The sequence below is a fragment of the Onychomys torridus genome, chromosome 8 (assembly GCF_903995425.1).
Source record: "Onychomys torridus chromosome 8, mOncTor1.1, whole genome shotgun sequence".
Classification (NCBI taxonomy): domain Eukaryota; kingdom Metazoa; phylum Chordata; class Mammalia; order Rodentia; family Cricetidae; genus Onychomys; species Onychomys torridus.
In genome coordinates, this window is record NC_050450.1 from 50,794,719 (window position 1) to 50,822,661 (window position 27,943).

At 48.3% G+C, this 27,943-nt stretch overlaps 1 protein-coding gene across 2 annotated transcripts; it reads left to right on the forward strand.

Moving 5' to 3' along the window:
* Window positions 1-244: 244 nt before the first annotated feature.
* Window positions 245-27,901, forward strand: Trpv2 (transient receptor potential cation channel subfamily V member 2). Of its 2 annotated transcripts, none has more exons than XM_036198131.1 (15): window positions 245-883; window positions 3,287-3,578; window positions 5,958-6,091; window positions 10,200-10,490; window positions 12,191-12,489; window positions 17,186-17,359; window positions 17,621-17,776; window positions 18,370-18,468; window positions 19,006-19,076; window positions 19,651-19,816; window positions 21,439-21,505; window positions 22,309-22,637; window positions 23,563-23,690; window positions 24,454-24,533; window positions 27,683-27,901. In XM_036198131.1, the coding sequence occupies exons 2-15, from the start codon at window positions 3,385-3,387 to the stop codon at window positions 27,769-27,771; spliced, it is 2,277 nt and encodes a 758-aa protein (XP_036054024.1). In that variant the 5' UTR covers window positions 245-883; window positions 3,287-3,384; the 3' UTR covers window positions 27,772-27,901. The 2 variants fall into 2 exon arrangements, with proteins under 2 accessions (XP_036054024.1, XP_036054025.1); XM_036198132.1 differs by lacking the exon at window positions 245-883 and adding an exon at window positions 1,286-1,679.
* The last annotated feature ends 42 nt before the right edge of the window (window positions 27,902-27,943 follow it).

A 27,943-nucleotide genomic window follows, 5' to 3' on the forward strand; every position in this document is an offset into this window, starting at 1 on the left:
ACAGAGGTCTTGATGGGGAGAGAGGGGAGAGGAAGGAGAGAAGGAGAGAGGGAGGGGGACGGGAATGAGGGGAAGGGAGAGAGGAAGGTGGGGGAGCGCAGGCGCGCAACAGTCCTTGTTCTCCAGGGCAAGTTCAGAGCGGTACAATTTCAACCATTCCTGATGGCCTCCCTGTCCCCACCTGCTGGCTGCTTCTGGAAGTGCCTTTATAAATGGAAACTGGAGCCTTGGGGATCCCTGGGGTCAGGATGCTGAGGGAATCTCTCCCTAGATGGAAATAAGGCTGGATGGGTGGGGCTGCATTCTTTGGGACTCTCCCTGGGGCTATCACACTCTTCTCTCCCTCGTTTATGGGTCCGCCAGTTATGAACCTCATGACTGCTGGAGGGCACGTGGTGGTTAAGAACCAGGAGGGGTGGGGGTCAGTGCAATAGGGCACGAATCCCACACCCATGCCAGCTCCCACCTAAGCCAAGGTCCCAGCACCCCGGTGCTGCTGCCTCTAATGGCCCCAGGGGCTTCTCTGGCCATGAGTCGGGGTGAAAGTGCACCGGTGAAGGGGCAGGGCGTGTCTCCCCAGAGCAGGGTGTGGCCAGTGGTCCAGAAGATAAATCTGATGGCCAGTCACCGGTCCTTCACCGGTCGGCGTTAAACCCGCACTGGCCACTGTGCGCGACGAACAGGTTGAGGGTGGACAGCACCGAGAGAGCTCGGAGCCCGCTGCGGAGGTGCCGGCGACCCATTGCTGTCAGCGCCGGGCCGCGCCCCTCCGGGCTGCACTTCCTCTCTCAGTCCCGCTGCGGCTGCCGGAGAGCCCCGCTAGGCTCGGTGATCCTAGTGGCCTGCAGTCTCCGGCCGCCACGCCTTGGCTTCAGCCTGCGTGGTAAGTCGATTGGCAATTTAGGGATGTCCTAGGGGGTTGCGTCTGGAAGTCTGACAGTGAATGAATGATCGGGTGGCTCTCCGTGCATCTCCATCCTGGAGGAAGGGTCTGTGTGGGCTCTGGCTCCCTGGACCTCCAGGCCTCTTTCTCTGCTGCCAGAATGAGGATCCCAAGAGGTAGGGCAGAAGCCAGGGAGACAGTTGTTGCTGCTGGGGGCTGGGGGAGGGTGGCTGAAAATGGTGTCAGTGGCAGCATGGGCCAGGATTTGGCTGAGGGCAGTAGCTAGGCTGCACGAAAGGAGGATAGTCACCATACTCTAATGTAGACAGAAAGGTGGAGGGTCACAAATGTTAGTGGAGGTAGCCAGTCAGGTCCCCTGGCTGTTGTGGAAAATGCCCCGCCCAGTTCTTTGAGGATCCTGGGACTTCATCTCTTAGTCTTGTTCTTTTCTGACGCTTCCTTCCCAGTACCTGCCCCTACCCCTTTCTCCCACCCCGCTGTCCCCTGACCCGGCTCTGATTCGTTCTTTCCTGTTTCTGCACTCTGGGGAAGACAGAGGCTCCCCAGCTCTAACCAGAGCCCAGCTGTGATCACGTGGTGGAGACTGTGGTTGCAGTTTTCTGATGAGGGCGAGGTTAGCTAACCCCAGACCCAGTATGGAGTCTGAGGTGGGAAGGCACATGGAGCTTGCCAGTCTAAAAGCCCCTACAGAGGTGGCATCTGATGCCCTCAGATATGAGTCAGACAGGAAACGTAATTGGGCCCTGAGAACTGAAGAGGAACGCCATGATATAAGGTGAGGTGGGAGCTGGCTTCCTTTTTCTGAACCTCAGTTGTGCTGGCCCTAAAAGGATAATGTGCTGGAGAATCTCCCTTTCTGCAATAAGCATTGAGTGGCCTGCCCTGGTCCGGCAACTGAAGTTTTATCTGTCTGAACCATTGGGCACCGGGCTTGATGTCATGTGGGGAAAGGGTGGGGTTGTGAACATTCTTACCCCTAAACAGGTTTTTGAGGGTTCTTAAACATCAGAAATTCCCAAGAGGGAAGCTAAAGACACTCATGGCTTCCTGAGAGGTACTATCGAAGGACCTATCAGGTCCCTGTTTCCCAGCATATCCTCACAACTCGGCCTTTCTCCTTCAGGGCTCATCTCCCCTCCTGTCCGGCTAACTGTGTTGTGGGGCTGCTTCCACCACCCCTCTCCTTTGTTTGTTTGTTTGTGACAGGGACTCAAGATACAGCCTTGGCTGTCCCGGTACTCACTATGTGGACCTGGCTGGCCTCCGCCTCCTGAGTGCTGGGTTTAAAGGCGTGCACCACCAGGCACGGCTCTCTCTTTTACTATTTTTTTGTGTATGTGTATGTGTGTAGATGCCAGAGGCAGCTGTGGAATGTTTTCACTCTCAACTTCACTGTCTGAGCAGGGTCTCTCACTGAGCTCACCGATTCAGCTGGATTGGCTGGCCAGTGAGCCCAGGGAGCCTCTCGTCTCTGCCTTTCCTCACTGAAATTAAAGCTATGCCTCAGTGCCTGGCTTGTTATGTGGGGACTGGGGATCCAGATCCAGGTCCTTCTGATTGTGTGGCAAGCACTTTACTGATTGAACTATCTCCTTATCCCCCTCCCTCCCTCTCTTCCTTTCTTCCTTCCTTCTTTCCTCTTAATTTTTGAAACAGAGCATACCAGGCTAGCTTCAAACTCTGTAGCTGAGGATGACCTTGAACTTGACTCTCTTGCTTCTACCTCTTTTTTGTTTTGTTTTTCGAGACAGTTTCTCTGTATAGCCCTGGGTGTCCTAGAGCTCACTTTGTAGACCAGGCTGGCCTCAAACTCACAGAGATCTGCCTGCTTCTGCTTCCCGAGTGCTGGGATTAAAGGCATGTGCCATCACTGACTGGTTCATTTACCACTTTTTTTTTTTTTTTCCCAAGACAGGGTTTCTCTGTGTAGCTTTGTGCCTTTCCTAGAACCCGCTTTGTAGACCAGGCTGGCCTTGAACTCACAGAGATCCGCCTAGCTCTGCCTCCCAAGTGCTGTGGGATTAAAGGCATGCGCCACCACCTGGCTCCTTTACCACTTTTTAAAAAGATACTTTATTAACTTATTTATTTTCTGAGCATGAGTGTGCACCATGAATCAGGTGCCTCTGGAGGTCCGGAGGACACATTGGATCTTCTGGAACTGGAGTTACAGAGTGCTATGAGCCACCATGTGGTGCTGGGATTTGAACCCTGGTCCTCTGGAAGAGCAGCCAGTGCTCTTAACCACTGAGCCATCTCTCCAGTGCCCTGGCTCGGCTTACCGGTGGCTTATGCTTTGCTGGGACTAGGAGCCAGCACTCTGTTCACTGCACTTTATCCCCGGTTCCTACTCTCAGCTTCTTAGTATATCCCCTTCTACAGGCCCCAGCCTGCCCCACTGTGGCATGAGAGAGAAGGGGGTCCTGACATCTGCAGCCCCACAGCAGGTCCAGCTGTAAGCAGCATCGTCCTCTCTCAGGATGGCTTCACCCCCCAGCCCCCCAGCTTTTAGGCTGGAGACATCAGATGGCGACCACGAAGAAGACAGTGCCGAAGTCAGCAAAGGAAAGCATGAACCACCTCCCATGGAATCGCCATTCCAGGGCGAGGACCGGAATTTCTCCCCGCAGATCAAAGTGAATCTCAACTACCGGCAGAAGGGATTAGGCACGGGGTAAGGCAGCAGATGGGGATGGGACAAGATTGGCTCCCACACAGCGCTCCGAAGTCGCTCAGTGACCAATCCAGCACGTGTCTTCCTCATAGGCTAGCTACGTTGGTTCCTAAGTCCCACATTCTACTCCCTTGGGTTACTCCTTCCAGAATGTTCTCCATACTTGGCCTTCTGCCAAGATTATGCTTTTTGGTAGGGATGCTCTCATTCAGTCCCAAGTATGCAACTGACAGTCAAATCCCCCTTGTTGATGTTTTGACTCCCACCCATTATGGCCCCTGTGGTAGCTGGGGTGGTAGCTGGACCCACAGGGCATCCAGGGAGAGACAAAGACATCTGGAAATGTCTTGAGTGCGTCTCTGCTTTGCTCCAAAGCTGACATAGTCACTCAGGCAATGTGGACCCTGAGGATGAGGACAGTAGGCTTCTGCTTATCCTCATCTGTGCTTTTAGCTTCCTGTGTTCTTGCTACCAATTAGACAGTGAGTTGGGGGGGGGGGGAGCACTGCTTTTAATTCTGCTAGGGAACTGTACTTGGCTTCCCAGAATCCTCATGGGCCAGCAAGACTGCCAGGAAAGCTCCTTGCTCATCGCTGAGATTTGGCCACCAGCCTTGGCCCACTATGTTGTTTGTGCCAAGAATTATGGCCAGATTTCTGACGGCACAGACAGGTGCGTGGAGGCATCTGTGAGTAGTGTGGTTGGCCTAATAGAGATAGAATGGGCTCCATGATGCCCCCCACCCCCCAGTCTGTGCCTTTCTTTGCTTCCCAGCCCTGGTGGTAGGAAACACTGTCCAAATGGCATTTTCCAAGCAGACAGACCACAGGGCTGTGGCAGAGCCCCTCACGGTCATGTGGCCATGTGGCTAACTGGGTGACCGGTGCTCATCTCGCCAGGATGATGCAGACACATTCCTGTGTGGCGTTGCAGATGTGAGGGCTGGCTTTAAATACACCGTGGTCGCATGGCTTCAAGTGTGGATGACCCCATTAGTCACCCCCTGTGTGTCAGGGTTATCAGTCTTTATTGGGTCAGCTCATCCCACAAGAGACTTGCTTGTTTCCTTTCTTGTTCTAAGGCAGGATCTTGCTACATAGCCCAGGCTAGCCCCCAATTTGAGGTGATTCTCCTTCTTCAGCCTCATGTATGGTGGGATTACAGGCATGCACTACCATGCCCCGCTTTCCACAGGTGTTAAGCTGGGACCTACGAGTCCCTAAATCACAGAGCGCTGTCTTTTCTTATTTACCCTCTCTCCGCTCAAATCTACTTTTCATAGGTCCAGGGGCCCCAGAGTTAGGCAGGCCATTGTGAATACTGACATGGCCTAGGAATGGGTTGCCTAGACTCATCTGGGGACTCAATGCGCTGTGTGCCAGGCCCACTGTATGGGCTATACACTTTGATTATATTTCCTTGGATCCTTCTAATAACCCTTGACTATTAACACGTTTCAAAGAGTAAAGTAGGTCAAGAGAGGTTAGGTGACTTCTGAAGGAGATGGGGCCCTCTCACTAAGCACCTGTGCCCATCACAAGACAATTCCAGAGTGTTTCTGAGGAGCCACAGGAGGCCTCTGCTGGGCTCCGTGGAAGAGATTTCCCAGAAGTGTGGCTTCTCAGTAAAACCATGATCAGCATGTGATATTTAGTGCTGGGTGAGCCTGATAGTCTATCTCTAGGAAGCTTATCTCTAGGAAGACTCTCTCTTGGGGATTAGAGATGGGGCAGCCCTCCATGGCACTCCAGTTCCGTACTGTGTAACTTTAGGCAAATTGCTTTACTTGTTTGCCTAAAGGAGAGCAGGGTGGAGATGAATAGTGCAGACTTCTAACTAATGAGCAGGTGCTTTCTGAGAAGAAGGAGGAGCTTTGCTCAACTTTTTCTCTGGTGCTGTTGATGAACCGAGAGCCTTATGCCAACCAGGCATGCACTTTACTGCTGAGCTGTATCTCCATTCCTGTTTCCATTTCATCTCCAAAGTCAGTGATGCATGCAGAAGCCTTTAGTCTACAGGCACCTCATAAGCCCTGTCCAGACCCATACAGACATTTGAGGGCCACTGCAAGGTGTGGGAGCTGCAGTAACCCCTGTGGGATATCGAGTCTTTTGAAAGATGATGCACTTGATGCTGATAATTGCCTGGGAGGAGTAGAGCCATGGTATTGCAGCAGATTAATGTCCCAATGGGTTTCTTCTCCTTACCTGGAGCTCTGAGATTTAGGAGCCCTAGGAGAGAGAAGCCTCCCGAAGAATTCCTGTGTAGACTGAGGCGCAGTGCTTAGGGGACTGACAATGTTCCCATGTATGAGGTGGCTTTGTGCAGGAGGGATTGTGGCCTTTCTTCAACATGAGTCACAGAACACATTCTCCACAGCCAGCAGGATCCAAACCGCTTTGACCGTGACCGACTCTTCAGTGTGGTTTCCCGGGGTGTACCCGAGGAGCTGGCTGGACTGCCAGAGTACCTGTGTCGGACCAGCAAGTACCTCACCGACTCAGCATACACAGGTAGCCCCCTTACCCTTTCGTATCCTTTGTGCTCAGGATCAGAGAGGCGCTGTTCTCTGGGTTAATGGGGTGGCTCAGTGGTTGAGACACTGACTGCTCTTCTCCAGGACCTAGATTAGATTCCCAGCGCCCACACAGAAGCTAACAACCATCTATATAAGCAGTTCCTGGAGATCTGATGCCCTTTTCTAGTCTTCATGGGACTGCATGTACTATAAAATAAACACTTAGGAGATGTGAATTTCTGTGAGATTGAGGCCAGCCAGGTCTACAGAGCTACACAGAGAAACCCTATCTCGAAAAACAAAAAACCAAAGGGAAAAAATGTGTAATCTAGAAAACTCAAATGGTAAAGAAATTTGTAAGACCAAGTGTAGTTAGAGTTTGCCTGCCTGGCCCACAGTCAGGACAAATCTCTCTCACCTGCCAGGCCCATAGACACTCAGAACCAACCAAGTAAACATACAGAAACTTACATTGTTTACAAACTGTATGGCCATGGCAGGCTTCTTGTTATCTACTTCTATCTTAAATTAACCCATTTCTGTTAGTCTATAAGTTGCCACGTAGCTTGTGGCTTACCAGTACCTTACATCTTTCTTGTCCTGGTGGTGGCTGGCAGTGTCTCTCCTGTTTTTTGTTTCTTTTTTTTAAGGAAGGTTTTAACTTTTACATAGTAAAATTACATATAACAAAACAATTATCAAGCAAGATTACAGTTACATTATTAAAGAAGATATCCTATCTGTCTTATATTTGTGAGTCTTAGGTTTTATATCTAACTTATCTTTTATCATAACTGAGTAAATTATAACTATCTAGTCTTCAACTACATCAAAGACCTCAGAAGGATATAATATTACCTGAGAACCGGGAGAAGGATGCAAGCAACTTTCGGGAGTCTTGCAGGGTAAACAGAGACAGCTGGCAGCCTGGACAGTCACCTAATGTTCCTTTGTAAAGTTGGGGCATTTGTCTTCAGCCCACAGGGCTAGAGTCTCTCGGTCACTTCTCTCAGTGTCCTGTAGAATGTCTGGCAGTTTGCTCTGCAAAGCAGGAACCTGAAGGACCATTTTGTCAAACAAAGTTCAGTGGTCACCTTTCTATGGGTCCTGCATGTCCAGTTGATCAAGCAGTCCAGGCAAGAACAGTTTCTTGCCCAAATGGCTATTTTTGCCAAGGTGAAGATAAACTCCATATGAAGTGTCTTCAATGTCCATCCTCCTCTCTGAAGTAAATCGGTGCTGCCAGGAGCAGAAATGTCTCACTGTCCAGAAAGTCTAAATTTTAAAAGTATTTTAAATGCCATATTCTGTAGGTCTTTGAAGTATTTAAAGATTACCTATCTATCTGAAATATCTCTATGTATATCTAGAAGACTTAACTAACATTGCTATGAGTATGATTATCATAGATGACTAATTATTAATCTATTTTAATTATCCATTACAATTTAAAATGAGCTATACAAACATAATACCTTAAACACGAGTAGAAATATACACACAGATAACAAAATTAACTTTAAGTTTGTATCAATAGACTAAAATCTATACCAATGTAAAAGATTTTAAACAAGTTGTTACTCTTTAGAAGTAAGTTCCTTAATCTACCCTTTCATCCTATTATATCTATATCATATCCCCTTTTCTGTTTTAGAAAGAGATCTCATTTATAATCAACCAGCTTTAAATAAAAATATTGTTTTTTCTCTGTCCCACACCAGAGGGCTCTTCTGATTTGGGACATAAAAATCTCTTAACCTTTTTTTTTTTTTTTTAGCAATATGTCTGGGTTTAGAGAAGAAGTGAGCCAATTCCATCTTCAAAGCCAGCTTGATAATTTTGGGAAATTGGGCGTAGTTTCTCCTACTACTTCCTGCTGGAGGGGGGCGCTGTATCTTATGGGGACACAAAGAAAATTTTAGGATTATGGAGTAGTCCATGAGGGTAAACCTCTGAGCCAGTTGCCTTGAAACCATTCTGGATGTTGGATCATCTGAGCCATGGTGTCATCAGAGACCTTTCAGGTGGTCTTGGCTGATCAAACCTGATGTATCTTAATCTGGAAGAAATCCACAGCCTCTGGCTTTCTGTGGAAACAAAAGCAGAGACTCTTTTCCAAAGCAACATATCTTTATATCCAAATTTTGAAGTCAAGGTACCTTTAAAATTTACATATTTATTTAACTCAATAGCTTTTACGATCAAATCTTTTTCTGTAGTTAAAAATCCCGAAGACAACATAACCCAGATTCTCTGTGTAATATCCATCTTTGTAAGACTGAAACACCGCTGTGGCTGCTGGCTCCGCCCACCTCAGCTTCCCAACATGGCGGTGGTACAGTTTACCGCCAGCTCTGGGTCTGGAGCCATGTGTACCATCAACTCTCAGAAGCAGTTCTATCAAAGCAGCGCATAGCCCAACCCCCCCCCTTTTTTTTTTTTTTTAACTAGCAAAGGCTAAATCCACCACGCAGCAGAGTAAAGTGCCGCTTGTAGACTCCTCATTCCCGCCACACTGCAGGTCAGACGCACACTCCAGGAACCCGCCATAGTAGCTCAAACTGGCAGGCTGCTGCTAACTTGAGAGAGACAACTAGGAAGCTATTTTTAGCTCTGTTTTAGAATCTTTTTTTCTCAGGTTTTAGGTGGAAACTCTTGCCAACACGTTGGGCACCATTTGTAGTTAGCGTTTTCCTGTCTGGCCCACAGTCAGGACAGCCAAGAGAAAACCAGCCTGTCACCCCGGGGCCAATTGCTAATGGCTTGGCATCTTCTCAGATTTGTCCAGAAGAATATATATATAAAGTGTTGCCACATGCAATAATTTATAATATGTTATGCCCTTCTCTACTGGATGCATCTTATTTATTTATTAGGTTGTCGAGATGGGGGTCTCACTGTGTAGCTCAGGCTAGCCTTGACTTAGTCTCCTCCTGAGTGCTGCCACACCTAGCTTCATGGTCCAGGCAATCTCAGTGTAGACTGAACTGGCGTTTAATCTAGCAGTGCCTACACTGGACTGCTCAGATTGTAGTCTGGGACCTCAACTTGCTACATGCTTGGCCCTGGGTGTACTAAGCACTTTGTTTATGTTATTCTTACAAGTTTTTATAATAACCCTAGAATATTTCCTTTTATCTAAAAAAGGAAAATTGGCTAAAAGAGCCCACATCACTTGCTGAAGGAGTCGGAGTCATTAAGTGAGGGAGCCATTTGCAAATTCTTCACGTTTTTTTGTTTGTTTGTTTGTTTTTGTTTTTTTTAAATAGGGGTCTCATATAGCCCAAGCTGGCCTCAGCTATGTAACTGAGGATGACCTTGATTTTCTTTTCTTTTTTTTTTGTTTTGTTTTGTTTTTGTTTTTCGAGACAGGGTTTCTCTGTGTAGTTTTGGTGCCTGTCCTGGATATTGCTCTGTAAACCAGGCTGGCCTAGAACTCACAGAGATCTGCCTGGCTCTGCCTCCCAAGTGCTGGGAGTAAAGGTGTGCACCACCACTGCCCGGCAACCTTGATTTTCTGATCTCGCTTCCACTTCCCAAGTGCTGGGATTACAGGCATGTGATACCTACCATGACTGGCTTGATATGGTGCTGGAGCTCAGACTCAATATCCTCATCCCTGCCCTGTATAGTCATGGACAGATAATGAATGTCACAGAGCAGTGTGGTGGCGCACGCTTTAAATCTCAGCATTTGGGAGGCAGAGACAGGTGGGTCTTTATGAGTTTGAGGCCAGCCAGAACTATGAAGACCCTGCAACAAAACAAAACACACACACACACACACACACACACACACACACACACACACACACTCCACCACCCAAACTCCACACAGATAATGTTACATGTGTATTGAATTATGCCTTAGAAGTTTGGTGTTAAGGCAGAAATGGTAGCCAGGCCTGGTGGTATTTTAATGCCTGTGTTCTGAAGTCTTAATATCTTGCAGCCAAGCTGTGTTCCCACCAGTTGCATATAGCAATGATCTTTTTATATCCTCCCATGGGATCCTCTGGAGCCTAGGTTTGCAGTACAAACTGGCAGGCGGTCCAGCCTTGCTGGGTCTGAACATTGCTTATGCCTTCCCTTCTCTCTTTGCAGAGGGCTCCACAGGGAAGACATGCCTGATGAAGGCTGTGCTGAATCTTCAGGATGGGATCAATGCCTGCATCTTGCCCCTGCTGCAGATTGACAAGAATTCTGGCAACCCTCAGCCCCTTGTCAATGCCCAGTGCACCGATGAGTTCTACCGCGGCCACAGTGCGCTGCATATTGCCATAGAGAAGAGGAGCCTGCAGTGTGTGAAGCTGCTGGTAGAGAATGGAGCAAATGTTCACCTCCGAGCCTGTGGCCGCTTCTTCCAAAAGCACCAAGGAACTTGTTTCTATTTTGGTGAGGGAGCTTTTCTTAGAGGCACAGAGTGGGTATAACACTATCCAAGGTCACATGGTTAGTGGTTGGCAGATCTGGCACTGGACCCCAGTCTGCCTGCTTCTAACCAGACTAATTAAATTACAACTTGTTTAAAGAATGCTTGATCTCCTTTTGGGCAGGGAAACTCAGCATGTACCCAAGTAGGGAGAGGATGGGCTGCAAGAACTAGTTTGTGCTAAGAGTCAGTAGGCAGACTGGGTGTAACTCAGTGGTGGAGCATCTGGTTGGCATGCAGAAGGCCCTGGGTTCAACTTTTTAAAGTTATGTGTGTATGGTATATATATTAATACTTGTTGATGTGTGTTCAAGTGAGTATGGAGGCCAGTGTAGATTTCAGGTGCCTTCCTCTCTGTAGCATGAATCTTAAGTGTTCTTATTAATGAAACTCAAATCCAAGGCCAGTTATTGGGGTGATTGCTAGAAGATCAGAGACACAGAACAAGCCACAGCTATCTCACCTTGCTAGTTCCTCAGTTGATCCTGTTTCCTCAGGCTGGAAGCTTCTGAGTCCTCCTTCACATGATCTCAGCTGAACTGTGTTGCTCCAAAGTCTGAACGCTTAACCAACCAAATGCTTAACTAACTACATGCTTTACTCACTTAGTTCCTGGTCCTCACGCCTTATATACCTTTCTCTTTCTGCCCCCACTCCGTGGGATTAAAGGTTGGGTTCTGGGATTAAAGGCGTGGGTCACCTTGCTTAGCTGTTTCTAAAGTGGCCTTGAACTCAGAGATCTGCTAGTTCTGCCTCCCAAGTGCTGGGATTAAAGGTGTGTACCACCACCGCCCAACTTCAGTTATGGCTTACTCTTCCCATTTTCTAGCCACCATTTTTGGCTTTGTTCTAGTGGCTGTCTGTTTTCTGACCCCAGATATGTTGTTTATTTTGGGAAACACACAATATTTCAGGGAACACAATACCCACCATATCTCTCTCTCTCTCTCTCTCTCTCTCTCTCTCTCTCTCTCTCTCTCTCATTGTTGTTGGCTTTTTATTTTCTTTTTGAGACAAGGTTTCTCTGTGTAGCCCTGGAACTTGCTTTGCAGACCATGGTTGCCTCAAACTCAGAGATGCCTCTGCTTCCCAAGTGCTGAGATTAAAGGTGACACCATATCCCGCTGTGGTGGTTGCTTTATTAAATGAGCTATGGCCCCATCCCCCTGGGCTCCATTTTTAATGCTCCCCCTAAAATCCTCAAAACAAATAAATAACAGCAACAAGACCTGACCTACTATTACCACCAAAAACCAAACCAAGAACCCAACAACCCACCAAATCAAAAGGTACATAATCCAGTAGAATTTGCACTAAAGGGTAGTGAGTTGACTCTGTCTGAGGAGAAGAAAGAGGCAAGGGGAGGAGACCTGGTTGTCTGCCTTTTACTCTTCCTGATCTGCTTCAGGGAGACCTGGCCTTCTGCCTGAGGGGCAGAAGAGTGGCGAAGTGGAAGCTAGAGCTCCCTCTTTGTTTGTTTGTTTATGTTTTTGTTTTTTTGAGACAGGGTTTCTTTGTGCAGCTTTGGAGCCTGTCCTGGATCTCGCTCTGTAGACCAGGCTGGCCTCGAACTCACAGAGATTCGCCTGGCTCTGCCTCCTGAGTGCTGGGATTAAAGGCATGCGCCACCTGCCCAGCGTCAGGCTGCCCTCTTGCTCCACAGGTGAGCTACCTCTTTCTCTGGCTGCGTGCACCAAGCAGTGGGATGTGGTGACCTACCTCCTGGAGAACCCGCACCAGCCTGCCAGCCTCGAGGCCGCTGACTCCCTGGGCAACACAGTCCTGCATGCTCTGGTAATGATTGCTGATAACTCGCCTGAGAACAGTGCACTGGTGATCCACATGTATGATGGGCTTCTCCAGGTGGGGGCCCGCCTCTGCCCCACAGTGCAGCTTGAGGATATCTGCAACCACCAAGGCCTCACACCTCTGAAGCTGGCTGCCAAGGAAGGCAAAATTGAGGTGAGTACTATTCCCTGTCCTCCTGCCTCTTTCTCTGCTGCAGCGGGACTCAGGCAGTCACTTCATACATGCATATAATAATGCGTTCTGGTCTCCCTCACCCTGAGCCCTTCATTTATTCTCCCCCCCCACACACACCTTTCCTGTCAACTGGTCCCCTTACATTCCTTTCTCCCATTCTGTTCTTTTTTTTTTTTTTTTAATTTTAATTTTTTCTTTGAGCTGAGGATCGAACCCAAGGCCTTGTGCTTGCTAGGCGAGCGCTCTACAACTGAGCTAAATCCCCAACCCCCATTCCATTCTTTTGGTCTTGTCTTGTTTAACTGAGTTTAAACAGGGTCCCCTGTGCGACCATAGGTTTCGAACTATCCATGGATACCTGGAAGGCCCACAGGATGACAATGACTGCCTCTTCCCAAGAAACAACATTTTAAAAAAGATTATTTTTATTTTATGTGCATGAGTATTTTGCCTGTATGAACATATGTACACTGGGAGAATGCCTGGTGCCTATGGAGGCCAAAAAAGGGTGCAGTTACAGATGATTATAAACTGCCATGTGGGTGCTAGGAGCTGAACCTCCATCTTCTGCAGAAGCAGCAAGTGCTCTTAACCACTCACTGGGTGATGGCTCCAGCATCTGGGAGATAGCTCTATTAGTTACTGCTGTGATAACAGCAACATGATCAAAGCAACTTAGAGAAGGGTTTATTTTAGCATAGAGCTCTAGAGGCAAGAGTCCATCACTATCAGGGTAAGGAAGTGTGCCAGTAGGCCAGCATGGTAGCTGGAATAGCAAGTTGAGAGCTCAACAGCCAAGTAGGAAACAGAGAACGAACTGGGAATGGTCCACAGCTTTCAAAGCTCAAAGCCCACCTGCAGTAACATATGTCCTCCAGAAAGGCCACACCTTCTAAACTTACCAAAACAGCATCACCAGCTTGGTAGGACCAAGTATTCAAACACCTGAGTTTCTGGAGGATATTTTCATTCACACTAACCCAACAGCTTTTTTTCCCCTATTAGATTTTCTTCAGATTTTACCTACTGTATCATCCACTCTTTTTTTCTCATTATAAGCTTTAAAAACTATATGAAAAACAACTATTGGGACTAGAGAAGAGGCTCAGTGGTGAAGAGCACATATTGTTCTTATAGAGGACCCCAGTTCGATTGCCAACACTCATATCAGGCAGCTTACAATTGCCTGGAACTCCAGCTTCTGGGAGCTGACCTCTGCCCCTTCCTTGGGTATATACACATAAAAATAAATTATATATATATATATTGTTTGTTAGTTAGTTTAGTTTGTTTTTTTGTTTTTTTGAGACAGGGTTTCTCTGTGTAGCTTTGCTCCTTTCCTGGAACTCACTTGGTAGCCCAGGTTGGCCTTGAACTCACAGAGATCCACCTGGCTCTGCCTCTCAAGTGCTGGGAGTAAAGGCGTGCGCCACCACTGCTTGGCCAAATAATATTTTTTTAAAGTACATGGTCACTCAGGAGGTGGAGACAGGCGGCTCTCTGTGAATTCTAAGTCAATTTGGTCAATATAACAAGCTGCAGGCCAGCCAGAGCTACAAAGTGAGGCCTGCTTCAAAACAGCCAAAGAATCAGCCAGTCAGTTAATCAATCAATAAAAAGAAAGAAAAGAAAAAGGATGGTAGTGGGTTTTTGTTGTTCTCTGTGTTTTTGATATATAGAATTTAAAGTATTCGTATGTTTGTGGTTTGACATGGTTGCCTATAGTCTCAGCTACCTGGGAGACTGAATCAAGACAATCACTCAAACCTAAGAGTTCTAGACCAACCTTGGCAATATGGTTAGTCCCTGTGTGAGTAACCAAACCAAATGGAACTTTTGTGTATACAGGTGTAATTATCTTTTCCTTTAAATTCCTTGGTTTTCCTATTACTTAATACTTTCTACAAGATTATCTGTATAATATGTCTGCGTGGGTATCTGTGTACCATATGTATGCCTGGTGCCCTTGGAGGCCAGAAGAGGGTGTCAGTTTCCCCGGGACTGGACTTACAGACAGTTGTGAGCTGCCATGTGGGTGCTGAGACTTGAACCTGGATCCTGTAGAGGAGCAGACAATGTTCTTAACCACTGAGCCATCCCTCTGGCACCAGTATTGTACTTATATGTACTTGCTACATGTGTTTATTAGTTACTTTCCATATTGCTATACAAAACACCCGACAAAAGCCACTAAGGAAGGAAGGGTTTGTCTGGCTCACACTGAGGGTACCGGCCACCGTGGCAGGGACGGCACAACAGCAGGAACATGAGGCGCTGGTCACATCGCAGCTGCAGTCAGGAAGCAGAGAGAGATGAACACTAGTGTGTAGCTCACTGTCTCCTTTCTATTCAACCCAAGATCCCAGCCATGGGATGGTGTCATCAACATGTAGAGTGTGTCTTTCCATCCCTATTGACCTAATCTAGACAATTAATCATATATATGTCCAGAGACTTGTCTCTTGAGTGGTTCTAGATCCTGTTGAGAAGATTAGCCATCACGGTATGTAGCTTGTAGTGTATGCTATATAATAACATGATTATGCATGTGTTATCATTATATATCATACCCCTAGCTATATTTTATTCCAGTCTTTTGCAATTTCTTTCTTTCTATTTGTTTGTTTGCTTTGAAACAGAGTCTATTCAGCCTAACTCACCCTTGAGCTCTATTTATTCTCATTTATTGTGTGTGTGCATAAATGTGAACACATGTTGTAGCATGTATATAGAATTTAGATGGTGACTTTCAGGGATGGTTCTCTTTTTCTGCCGTGTAGATTTCAGGGATTAAACTCAGGTCATCAGGCTTGATAGCAAGTACCTTTACCCATTAAGCCATCTTGCCAGCCCTGGTTTTGAACTCTTCCTCATCGCTCACCTTAGCCTCCCCACTGTCGGGATTACAGGCAGGCATCATTCATACAGGGTGCTGCTATTTATTTTTAGCTTACTTAAAATTTGCTTCAGATTTATTTATTTTATGTGTGTGAGTGACTTGCCTGAAGAAGTTGGAAGATAGTATTGGATACCCTAAAACTGGAGTGGATGATTGTGAACCACTATGTGGGTGCTGGGAACTGAACCAGGGTCCTCGGTAAGACTAACAAGTGCTTTTAACCACCGAGTCATCTCTCCAGCCCCTACGGTTTTATTTTTAACGTCTAAAACGGATTTGTTTGAAAGTACTTTTGGTAGAAAGAATAAGCATTGCCCAGCTCTCCTTTTTCTTCCCAAGTGCCTTGTGAGGATCCAAGTTTTATTTTCAGGGATGTTTCATATCACACACAGAGGTGTGCATATCGCCAGTGTTAAGAATGAGGGAGTATTTATCAAGACAGGGTTTCTCTAGCTATGTCTGTCTTGGAACTCGATCTGTAGACCAGGCTTGTCTTGAACTCACAGAGATCCACCTGCCTCTGCCTCCCTAGTGCTGGGATTACAGGTGTGGGCCACCACCACCTGGCTTTTTTGTTGTTGTTGTTGTTGTTTTTTCCAGAGCTGAGGGCCGATCCCAGGGCCTTGTGCTTGCTAGGCAAGCACTCTACCACTGAGCTAAATCCCCAACCCAGTTTTGTTTGGCTTTGCCCCCCCCCCATTTTTTTTTGGTTTTTTGAGACAGGGTTTTTTCTATAGCCCCAGCTGTCCTAGAACTAGCTCTGTAGACCAGATTGACCTTGAACTCACAGAGATCCACTTGCCTCTGCCTCCTGAATACTGAGATTAAAGGCAGCTTAGGGGGGTTATTTTTTTAGGTCAAAATAAAATAAACATAAGTAGCCATTTTAATACTGTATCCTGCTCTCAACTCCTGGTGCTCTTGAGGGAGTGTGTGCACCTGTCTTTGTTGCCTATAGGCCTGGCTGGGGCTGCAGACTCGGTTCAGCCGTTGAGAGCACTGGCTGCTCTTCCAGAGCAGAATTTGATTCCTGGCACACATAGAGCAACTCACAACTGTCATCAGATAGCTTCTTATGTCCTCCGTGAGTGCTGCACATATGTGGTGCACAGACATACATGCAGGTGAAACACTCATACACACACACATAAACACACACACACACACACACACACACACACACACACACGCACACATACACAAACAAACAAACAAATACCTTTAAAGGCATAGTTCTCAGGCTGGGGAGGTGGCTCAGAGGTTAAGAGCACTGGCTGTTCTTCCAGAAGTCTTGAGTTCAATTCCCGGCAACCACATGGTGGCTTGCAACCATCTATAATGAGATCTGGTGCCCTCTTCTGGCCTCCAGCATACATGCAGGCAGAACACTGTATACACAATCTATCTATTTATCATCTATCTATCTATCTATCTATCTATCTATCTATCTATTTAAAGGCACTCCCCAATCTGCACCTTTCTTGTCCTCATTCCTCATGTGTGAAATCAAAGACCACACATGTGCATTGGGATCTCTGTGCTATCTGAGGAACTCAGGAAAGAAATCCACGGGACAGGCCTGGGGAAGCCAAGCTGCCTGTCAGCCTATTGCATATGTGGGAATGTAAACCAGTTCACCCTTGGCTGGGTATCTGAAAGAGCTGAAACATGTTAGGACCTGTGTGCTCTGCAGGGGCCCACAATGTTGCCCAGCCCTGGCATAGCATTAATGCAGGGAGGGTGACTAGCAAGTGAGCTCATGTGACTGCCCTACAGATTTTTAGGCACATTCTGCAGCGAGAGTTCTCAGGACTGTACCAGCCCCTTTCCCGAAAGTTCACCGAGTGGTGCTACGGTCCTGTCCGGGTATCTCTGTATGACCTGTCCTCGGTGGACAGCTGGGAAAAGAACTCAGTGCTGGAAATCATCGCCTTTCACTGCAGGAGCCCGGTAAGTCCACGGGCTGCTGGGCTGCCTAGAGATTCTGGCAACGAGCAAGCCTTCCTCCACTTCACAGTACAAGTGCTGGAATGGGGGCACGTGGGAGGGAGGCACCTTTCAGGGGTCCTGGGTCTGGGAAACTGTTCCGCATTTGCTCTTCTCCATCTCCCTTGCATGGAGCCTGCCATGAAGTGGGTGCTTGTCATACTGTTATCGATCCAGCTGTGTGCTTCCTACCTTGTGCATTGATTCCCCCTTTTCCGCCCCCAGCACCGGCACCGCATGGTGGTTTTAGAGCCACTGAACAAGCTTCTGCAGGAGAAATGGGATCGGCTCATCCCCAGATTCTTATTCAACTTCGCCTGTTACTTGGCCTACATGCTCATCTTCACCATTGTTGCCTACCACCAGCCTTCCCTGGAGAAGGCAAGAGCTGGGTGGGGTCGTCCCGGGGCACATCTGCTTGAAGCAACCCTGGAGTGGGAAGGGGCCGGAAGCACATCCTATCCTACCAAAGATGACACAGAGGCTTAGGTGGCCTGAAGGACATAAACCCTGAGCTCTTGGAAACAGTCCCTTAGGGTAAAGACAGCAATGATAATTCTTACTGAATGCTTGCCAGATGTGAGTCAAGAGTCTAAGTGGTTAGCATGCATTAACTAATGACTGCTCACACCAACCTCTGGGATGAAGGACTATCATTCTTAGTTTACTAGTGAGGTAAGGGAGAGGCACAGAAAGGTTAAATATTATCTGTGGTAATAAAAACTCTCAGTGGTAGAGATGGCCTGAGGCCAGAAAATCTGGCTCCAACCCCAATGCGAATAACCGCTATATCACATGCTTCTCAGGGACTGGAATCAGGGCCCTTCCCCAGAGCCCATGTCCTCTCTGATGCTCAGAGTGGCCTCTCCACAGTGAAGGCTCAGAATTGTCTTTCCCCCGGGGGCTCTTGGACAACCAGCTGTTGGGGATGGGACCCAAGACTCTGGATCTTATGGGGGTGTTTGTCTCTTCAGCCGGCCATTCCCTCATCAAAGGCGACTTTTGGGGATTCCATGCTACTGCTGGGCCACATCCTGATTCTGCTTGGGGGTTTTTACCTCTTACTGGGTCAGGTAAGGACTCCTTCCTGTTTCTCCACCTTGTGTAGCTTCTTCCAGTTAACCAAGAAGCAAACCAGGACTTTACAGGGAGTTAAATAAAATACTCTCTTCACTGCTGGGGAAAACAAATTCCCATGCAGGCGGGGACCATCAGGCCAGGGGTGGTCCCACCAACAATGGACTAGGCCCTCCTCCATCAATCACTAATTAAGAAAATGCCCTACAGGCTTGCCTGCCTACAGTGTGATCTTACGGAGGCATTTTTTATTTATCTATTCATTAATTAATTAATTTATTTAAGTTAGCGTTCCCTCCTCTCAGATGATTCTGGCTTGTGTCAAGTTGACATAAAACTATCCAGCACAAGCTACATTTGGGGGTGGGGATGGTGAGGGAAAGGCTACAGTTTTAGGCACTGAGCTGGTGTTAGCCGGGTGGCCATAACTGGAAGCACATAGGGGAGCTGCAATCCTGGCCACAGGGGCAGCCTGGCTGCGCTTAGATCTGAAGAGCAAGTTTCACATTCTCTGACCTCTCTCTCCCCCACAGCTGTGGTACTTTTGGCGCCGCCGACTGTTCATCTGGATCTCATTCATGGACAGCTACTTTGAAATCCTCTTGTACGCAAGTCTCTCCTTTCCCATACTGTCTCTGAGGTCTGGGTGTGGCAGGTGTGGCGGGTGTGGCAGTGAGCACCAAGCTGGTTGTCGGGCCGGGACCCAGGACTCCAAGTTGTTGTAGGAAGCAAGGATGGGAGTGTGTGCCAGACCTGGGAACCCCAGCTCCTGGCCAGCTTGGTTGGGCCCTTTCACATTCTCATCTTTGCAGAGCCTCTTTCCATGGAGTGTCTCAATTTTTGATTCAAGTATCATGATTACAAGTGGGAAGCCGCCGGGCAGTGGTGGCACATGCCTTTAATCCCAGCACTGGGGAGGCAGAGGCAGGCGGATCTCTGTGAGTTCATGGACAGCATGGACTATAGAGTGAGTTCCAGGACAGGCACCAAAACGACACAGAGAAATCCTGTCTCAAAACAAACAAACAAACAAACAAACAAACAAACACCCAAGTAGGAAGCCCAGAGCATAAATGAATAACTTGTCCAGGATGGAGTCCATTGGAGGTGGTAGAGGCAGTCAGTGGTGGCTGTTGCCTAGCAGCCTGGAAGTTGACCCACATTTTGTCCCCACCCAGCCTCGTCCAGGCTCTGCTCACCGTGCTGTCCCAGGTGCTGCGTTTCGTGGAGACTGAATGGTACCTCCCCCTGCTCGTGTCATCCCTGGTATTGGGCTGGTTGAACCTGCTTTACTACACACGTGGCTTCCAGCACACAGGCATCTACAGTGTCATGATCCAGAAGGTGAGAGATGGGGGTGGACCAGGTGCACCAGACTAAGGAGGTCCGGACACCACCTCCCACTAGACTCCTTTTGGCCTGATGAGGCAGGAGCGATCCTCCACAGCTAACCTGAGCAGAAGAGAGCATGAACTATTTGCCCATGTGCCATTTACTCAGACACTTGCCCAGCATTAGTGCAAGTGTGGGCCTGCATGTACCTGGATGTCTTCCTACATATGCAGATGCACACACATACATTTGTTGGCAGGTGTCCACATAGGAGCATGTGCATCTTTCATAAAGGAGCAGATGATATTTTCATGTGCACTTATCCATTTGTCGGAGTCTTGGGGCATGGGGACATTTGCATGGGTCTGCATCCATTTATTTCACAAGTGTTTAAGAGTGTCTACTGTAGTCCTGGTTCTTTCTACATAGGGAACAGAGCAGTGAACAAAACAGACAAGTCTTCTTCCTCTTTTGAAGCTGATGTTCCAGTGTGGAAATCACTAAGAAAACAGTTCAGGATATTGCTGACTACAAGCTCCTACAGAGGAGACACACACAGCAGTGCTATGGAGAATGACTGGGGCAGATGGGACTTTAGATGGTGCACAAAACCCTTTCTGAAGAGGTGTTTTGTTTTTTGTTTTTTGGGTTTTTTTTTTTTTTGTTTGTTTTTTGTTTGTTTGTTTTTTTTTGGTTTTTCGAGACAGGGTTTCTCTGTGTAGCTTTGTGCCTTTTCTGGAGCTCACTTGGTAGCCCAGGTTGGCCTCAAACTCACAGAGATCCGCCTGGCTCTGCCTTTATGTTTGTTTGTTTTTTTGTTTGTTTGTTTTGTTTTTTGTTTTACCAGAGCTGAGAATCGAATCCAGGGCCTTGTGCTTGCTAAGCAAGCGCTCTAGCACTGAGATAGACCAACCCCTTGTTTTGTTTTTTAAGACAGGGTTTCTCTATGTAGTCCTAGCTGTCCTGGAACTCACTCTGTAGACCAAGCTGGCCTTGAACTCACAGAGATCCTCCTGCCTCTGCCTCCTGAGTGCTGGAATTAAAGGTGTACATCACCACCACCCAGCTGAAGAGGGAGTTTTTATGTTTTCTTTTGATGCAGTGTAGAGGATGGGACGCAGACCCTCAGACAAGCTAGGCAAGCACTCTACCACTGAGATAGACCCACAGTCCATTAGTGGTGACCTGGAAGGATGAGTCAGCCCCCTCAGAGTGGAGGGGGAAGCATCCCCTTCAGAGGGAACAATACAAGTGAAGAAGAAGAACCAGAGCAAGTGGACAATGCTTGAGACAGCCAGCAGACTGCAATGCCAAGCAGGCCAAGAGCAGGGGAGGGAGTAGGGGGCAGGTGGTTGCCTGGGGTTTAAAAATTCTGGTAAAATAGGGACTGGAGGAATGGCCCAGTGGTTAAGATCAAAGTCAGGCTCACATGCCTGCGGGCAAGCACTTTCACCCACTTTCATCTGAGCTGGAGGCAGATTCTTTTAAAAGTTCCTTCTGCTCAGAATGATCCGTGTCTGCGCACACACTGTCTGGGGGAGCGGTGTGTGTACAAAGGAGCCCACTTGTGGGGAGTAGGGCCGGTATGCTGTGGGCCATTCACACAGTCTTCCCCTTGGGCTCATGTGTTCCAGGTCATTCTGCGAGACCTGCTCCGGTTCCTGCTGGTGTACTTGGTCTTCCTTTTCGGCTTTGCTGTAGGTGAGGACTCTTACACTTTGAGTGTGTACATTCATGTGCAGGGCATGCATGTGTGTGTGAATGTGGGTCTGTGAACTTACGTGCATGCACGCAGAGAGACCTGGGCAGGAGGCAGGGTGTCTTCTGCTACTCTGTCTTATTGCCTTGAGACTGTCTTTTACTGAACTGGAAGCCTGCTGTTTTTTAACTAGCATGGTCAGTGAGCTCTAGGGATCTGTCTGTCTCTGCCCTGCAAGGCTGGGGTTATAGCCACATACGGTTTTTAACATTTTAAATATTTGTTTGTTTGTTTGTTTGTTTGTTTATTATCTACACAGAAGAAGGTGCCAGATCTCATTACAGATGGTTGTGAGCCACCATGTGGGTGCTGGGAATTGAACTCAGGACTTCTGGAAGAATAGTCAGTGCTCTTAACCTCTGAGCCATTGCTCCAGCCCTCATTTATTTAGTGTGTGTGTGTGTGTGTGTGTGTGTGTGTGTGTGTGTGTAGGTCAGAAGACAATTTTTGGGAGGTGGTTCTTTTCTTCCATCAGTGGGACCTGGGGATCAAATTCAGATCATCAGATTTGGAGGCAAACACCTTTACTCAATGAGCCATCTTGCCAGCCCTATGCCCAGCATTTTGCATGGGTGCTGGAGACTCAAACACAGGTCCTCAGGCTTGCAGCACAAGCACCTTTACCCACCGAGAATCTCCCCAGTCCAAATACCCCTTCATGCCCTCCCCCACCCACCCTGAAGGCTGCCCAGTTGTCTCCCAGACTTAGACACCCCTCCCCCCTCCACTTCTCACTTACCTACAGCCTTAGTGAGCCTGAGCCGGGAGGCCCAAAGCCCCAAAGCCCCTGCAGCTAACAACACCACAGTGACCCAACAGCCCATGCTGGGCCAGGAAGAGGAGGCGGTTCCGTATGGAGGCATTCTGGATGCCTCACTAGAGCTCTTCAAGTTCACCATTGGTATGGGGGAGCTGGCCTTCCAGGAACAGTTGCGCTTCCGTGGGGTGGTGCTGCTGCTGCTGTTGGCCTACGTCCTTCTCACCTATGTTCTGCTGCTCAACATGCTCATTGCCCTCATGAGCGAGACTGTCAACAGCGTTGCCACTGACAGCTGGAGCATCTGGAAGCTGCAGGTACTCCGGGGAGGCGCTCCTCTCTCACCCAGGCATGTGGGCGCAGCCCAGCAGGACCAGCCTCTAGATTGTAACCATTCATTCCTTTATAGGGTTGTTATGAGGATCGTAGGAGCGTAGGGATAGGAAGTGTCCTGGCAGTGCCTGCCACATAGCAGGTGTTCACTGACTCAGTTACCATGATCCACTGGCATTATTATCGAGACAGAGTCTCACTATGTTTATCACCGACTGACCTCCAACTCACAGCAATCCCCCTGCCTCAGTCTTGTGAGTGGGGGATTACAGATGTGAGTTACCATGCCTGAATATCAAGTCTCTTGAATGCCTATGACTGATAGGGCTATGCAGTACAAGCCCTGTGGAGGACAAGACAAAGGCCCCCTCCTGAGCTCCACATACGTAAAATACGGTTAGATTGGTGTGGGAGGAGGGGAGGAAGATTGGGAGGGTCTGATCACACACACACACACACACACACACACACACACACACACACACACACGCGCGCCCCCTAGAAGCATTAGCTGTGTCTTACTTGATGAGAGAAAGGCTGTGTAGGTTTTGGCCAGGGAGAGCCTTGCCCTGGAGGTTGGACTCTGCTGCCTGCTACGTTATTATTGTCCTTGGGCCATTTTCCCCTTGAGTCTCCAGTGCCGGCACCAGTGGGGTCTGGGATGCCCGGGTATGTGTGTGAGCGGGCATGCACATGGGAGAGGGGATACAGTCTGGAGTCTGAAGTGCATAGAAACAAGCCATTATTAAGCACTCCTTATGTGTATTCCACAAAAACCATCTGAGGTGACTTTTCCTTAGTTTACAGATGGGGAAACTTCTGTGAGGGCATCTTTCCCCCTTGCTCTGGGTGCTTCGTCCTCCAGGCAGGGTCCCAAGGTGCTTTGTTTGATGTGTCCTTTGTCTCCAGAAAGCCATCTCTGTCTTGGAGATGGAGAATGGCTACTGGTGGTGCCGGAGGAGGAAGCATCGCTCAGGGAGGCTGCTGAAAGTGGGCACCAGATGGGACGGTGTACCCGATGAGCGCTGGTGCTTCAGGTGAGCTTCACCATCCTGAATCAGGTGTGCCAAGGAGGAGAACTGGAGAACAGGAGTACTCCATCTGGGCGGGTAAGGTCAGGGATACTGGATCTCAGAGATCCCCTCCCTGGCCCTGCTGCTTGTATGTTAGCCCTGCCATCCCAGTGGTGTAAACTTAAGGTCCCTCCCTGGTGATACCTGACTTTCTCTCAGGCCAAGAAGCCAGTATTCTGTGGTCACAATGGCTACCCTCATCCCTAGATCTTCCGGTCTGATCTTGGAGCTATATACCCTTGCATGGAAACCAATTTTCAATGTTCAGAGAAGATGGGATTGAAAGGGAATGTGGTGACTAATGGCCAGCCACAGCCAACATCTTTATGGGTAGCAGCTGAGCAAGGGAGAAGATGAAGGCTTTATTCGTGACAAGCAGCCATAAGAGGCCACAACCTCAAAGACAAACCTGATCTCACTCCCAAGCCTCTGGTGGCTCTGGGAAACCCAGACACTGAGAACAGTTGGGGAGAAGGCTGCCTCTTCCTCCACGTGGACATCTAGCCTTAGGGGTTGTAATCCAAGAGTCACAGGATCAGAGCTTGTGGGGGATGTGGTTGGACCTGTGCCTTGTTAGGGAAGGGCAGAAACGAAGAAAACAAAACCATCTTCCTCATTATCTGTACAGTCCACTGGGAGGAGGGAGGTGATGATCCCTCCCAGGGGCAAAGCCTGCTAGGCTGCTGCTAGCTTCCCTCAACTTGAGAGCTGTTTTTTTCAATTGCAGGGTGGAGGAAGTGAACTGGGCTGCATGGGAGAAAACGCTCCCCACCTTGTCTGAGGATCCGTCAGGGGCGGGCATCCCTGGTGAGTAGCCTTGGGGCTAGCACCCTTATCCTGGTTTTTTTTTTTTTTTTTTTTCTTCTTGTTCTTTCTTTTCTTTTCTTTTTTCTTTTTTCTTTGTTTTTTTGTTTTTTGTTTTTGTTTTTTTTCGAGACAGGATTTCTCTGTGTAGCTTTGTGCCTTTCCTGGATCTCGCTCTGTAGACCAGGCTGGCCTCGAACTCACAGAGATCTGCCTGCCTCTTGCCTCCTGGGAGTGCTGGAATTAAAGGCGTGTGCCTCCACTGCCCAGCTTGCCCTGGTTCTTGTGAGTATGTGCTGTGGCTTTGCTGGTAACAGCCTTTGAGAGTCTGGGAAGGGTCTCAGAACCCTGTGTGAGCCATCCACTCCTCCTGTAGAAATTGGTGCCTTAGTCATCTGTGGCAAGCCTGCCCTTCTGTTCTGTCTGGGGAAAGATTCTCAGCTCTTAGGATGCCCTGCCCTTCTGCCTCGCTCTGGCCTCTCTGCTGTCCCTGCCCTGGTTGTCAGTTGTATCCTTTGTCCAGACCTGGGCTGGATTTGGTTCCCAGCAAGGGACTAAGTCAGGGATTGTGTTCCTCCTACCCTCGCAGCCCCAATCCTATCCTGGCCTACTGCAGGGGTGGCCTTTCCCTGGACCCCTGCTTTGCTTGACTGGCCAGCCTACTTGACCTGAGATTTCTGCCACTACATAAGCACCACCCCCTTAACCCCACAGTAGAAGCCACTTCCTGCCTCAGGGTGGTGCATGCCTTTAATCCCAGCACTGGAGAGGCAGAGGCAGGTGTATCTCTGTGAGGTCAAGGCCAGCCTGCTCTACTAATCCAGTTCTCAGACAGCCAGAACTGTTACACAGAGAAACCCTGTCTCAGAACACACACACACACACACACACACACACACACACACACACACACACACAGAGTCACTTCCTGTAAGTCTCTGTGGCATTTGGCCTTTTCTATTATAGCATAGTAAGAACATTTCCTGTTTCCACTTCTCTGCCTCCACTAAAACCAGCTCCTCCCTCTCAACCTAGAGATGTTCTCCACAGCTCTCAGGGCTTCTCCTCAGTTTCCCTTCTCCTTCCTGCCAAATGTCTCTTGCCAAATGCCCCAACCCTCTCCCTAATGCTCTCCCAGGTTGAGTGTGACCTGTTATAAGGAGGCTCCCGGCATCTTGCTGCTCCCAAGCTGACTGGTTTCCTACCTCCTATCCCCACATCAAGGCTTCCTTTCTACTTTCTCTACCCCTTCACGCCAAGGTAATGAGTCATTTTGCCCCCCTCTGGTCCAGGTGTTCCATACCCAAATCCCCATCCCAAACCCTGCTGCGTGCTGGCCACACCAGCTTGGTTGCAAACAGCTCTGGGGTTGCCCTAGCAGGCAGCAAAATGTGGCTGCACTCTTCACACCCAGATGGAGGATCTCTGCCCATCCCTTCTATCTGATGCTGATGCCTCAGCCTCTCAGGCGTCCCCTTACTGCTGAACCTCTGTAACCACTGCAAGATGTCTCGGCATGTACCTCAACCTTCAGACAAACCTTTTTGCTTCAGGCCTGTCCCACTCCATTCTGGCTCATGTAAACAAGGACTTCACAGGGCCCACGCTACACAGGTCCTGATGGTCATGGTCTTCGTCGTGGAGCTCAAGGTCCAGAGCTGTTGTCTGACTCACTCCTCAGAGTCTGTCAACGTGGTAGCCACGCACGCTGTGGTACTCTTTGCTTTCTGGACACTTCCTGGGCTGTCTCTGTGCTCTCCTCTGCTCAGGGTGTCCGTGTCCACCCCAACACTGAAGAAGGGTTACCTCTCTCCTCTAAGCTCCCTGAGTTCCTGACCCGCTTCTCCCTTGCTCTTCAGAGTGCCTCAGATGTTCTGGCTTCTGATAGAGCCCATCAGCTCTGGGGACTTTTGAGTTCCTGTGGTGAGACTTCTGAACAGCTCATGGAAGGAAGGGGTCAGGGGATTCCAGTAGGAGGAAGGCAAGGAGAGGGGGCTGCAGGATTGACTGTTAGACCCAGAACATGGTGGGCTTTCATGGTTGTGGCCTTTTCTTTTCTTTTTTTTGGGGGGGCATTTTCTTTTTTAAAATTTTTTAATTAATTAATTTTTCTATTAGCAGCTTGATACAGTATACATTCTTATCTTTTTTTTTTTTTTCTGAGACAGGGTTATAAATTCTTATCTTAATAGTGAAATGTTTCATTGAGGCTTGCTCAGTAATTGAGTAAAACCAAAACTTATTATAGGCCACAGTCATCCTAGGGTCCCCCATGCTATATATATAGCTTCCCTGGTTCTGTGGGTTGCAGTCTGATTGTTCTTTGCTTTATATCTAGAATCCACTTATGAGTGAGTACATACCATGTTTGTCCTTCTGGGTTTGGGTTACCTCACTCAGGATGACTTTTTCTTTCTTCCTTCCTTCCTCCCTCCCTCCCTTCCTCTCTCTCTCCTTATTTATTTATTATGTATACAGAAGAGTGTGCCAGATCTCATTACAAATGGTTGTGAGCCACCATGTGGGTGCTGGGAATTGAAGTCAGGACCTCTGGAAGAACAGTTGGTGCTCTTAACCTCTGAGCCATCTCTCCAGGCCCCAGGATGACTTTTTCTAGTTCCATCCATTTGCCTGCAAATTTCATGCTGTCATTGTTTTTCTCTGCTGAGTAGTACTCCATTGTGTATTGTACCACATTTTCTTAATCTTTTCTTCAGTTGATGGGCATCTAGGTTGTTTCCAGGTTCTGTCTATTACAAATAATGCTGCTATGAACATAGTTGAGCATGTATCTTTGTGGTATGATTGAGCATTCCTTGGGTATATGCCCAAGAGTGGTATGGCGGGATCTTGAGGTAGTTCGATTCCCAAATTTCTGAGAAACCACCATACTGATTTCCACAGTGGTTGTACAAGTTTGCATTGGGAGGGGCATTTTTGAGACAGGATTTCTCTGTGTAGCACTGGCTGTTCTGGAACTCACTCTATAGACCAGGCTGGCCTCAAACTTACAGAGATCCACTTGCCTCTGCCTCGTGAGTACTGGGATCAAGCGTGTATGCCACCACCAACCCAGCTTTGGCTTTTTCTTACTTCCACTGCCAGGGGATACACCAAGGGCAAAGCCACAGTGTTCTTTATTCTGTTTACAGGTGATGAAAAGAACCCAACCTCCAAACCTGGGAAGAACGGTGCCCCAGAGGAAGACCATCTGCCCCTCCAGGTCCTCCAGTCCCACTGACGGTCCAGATGCAGCAGCAGGCTGGCCAGGCAGAGTAGAGAATCTTTCCAGTGACACCTGCTAGCTCCTAAGCTACTGAAGTTTGGTGGAAATAAAAATATTTTTTGCATAACTAAGTGTTGTAGAAGTGTAGTGGGTAGCCATCCCAGCATTGGCCTGGAAGTTCCAACCC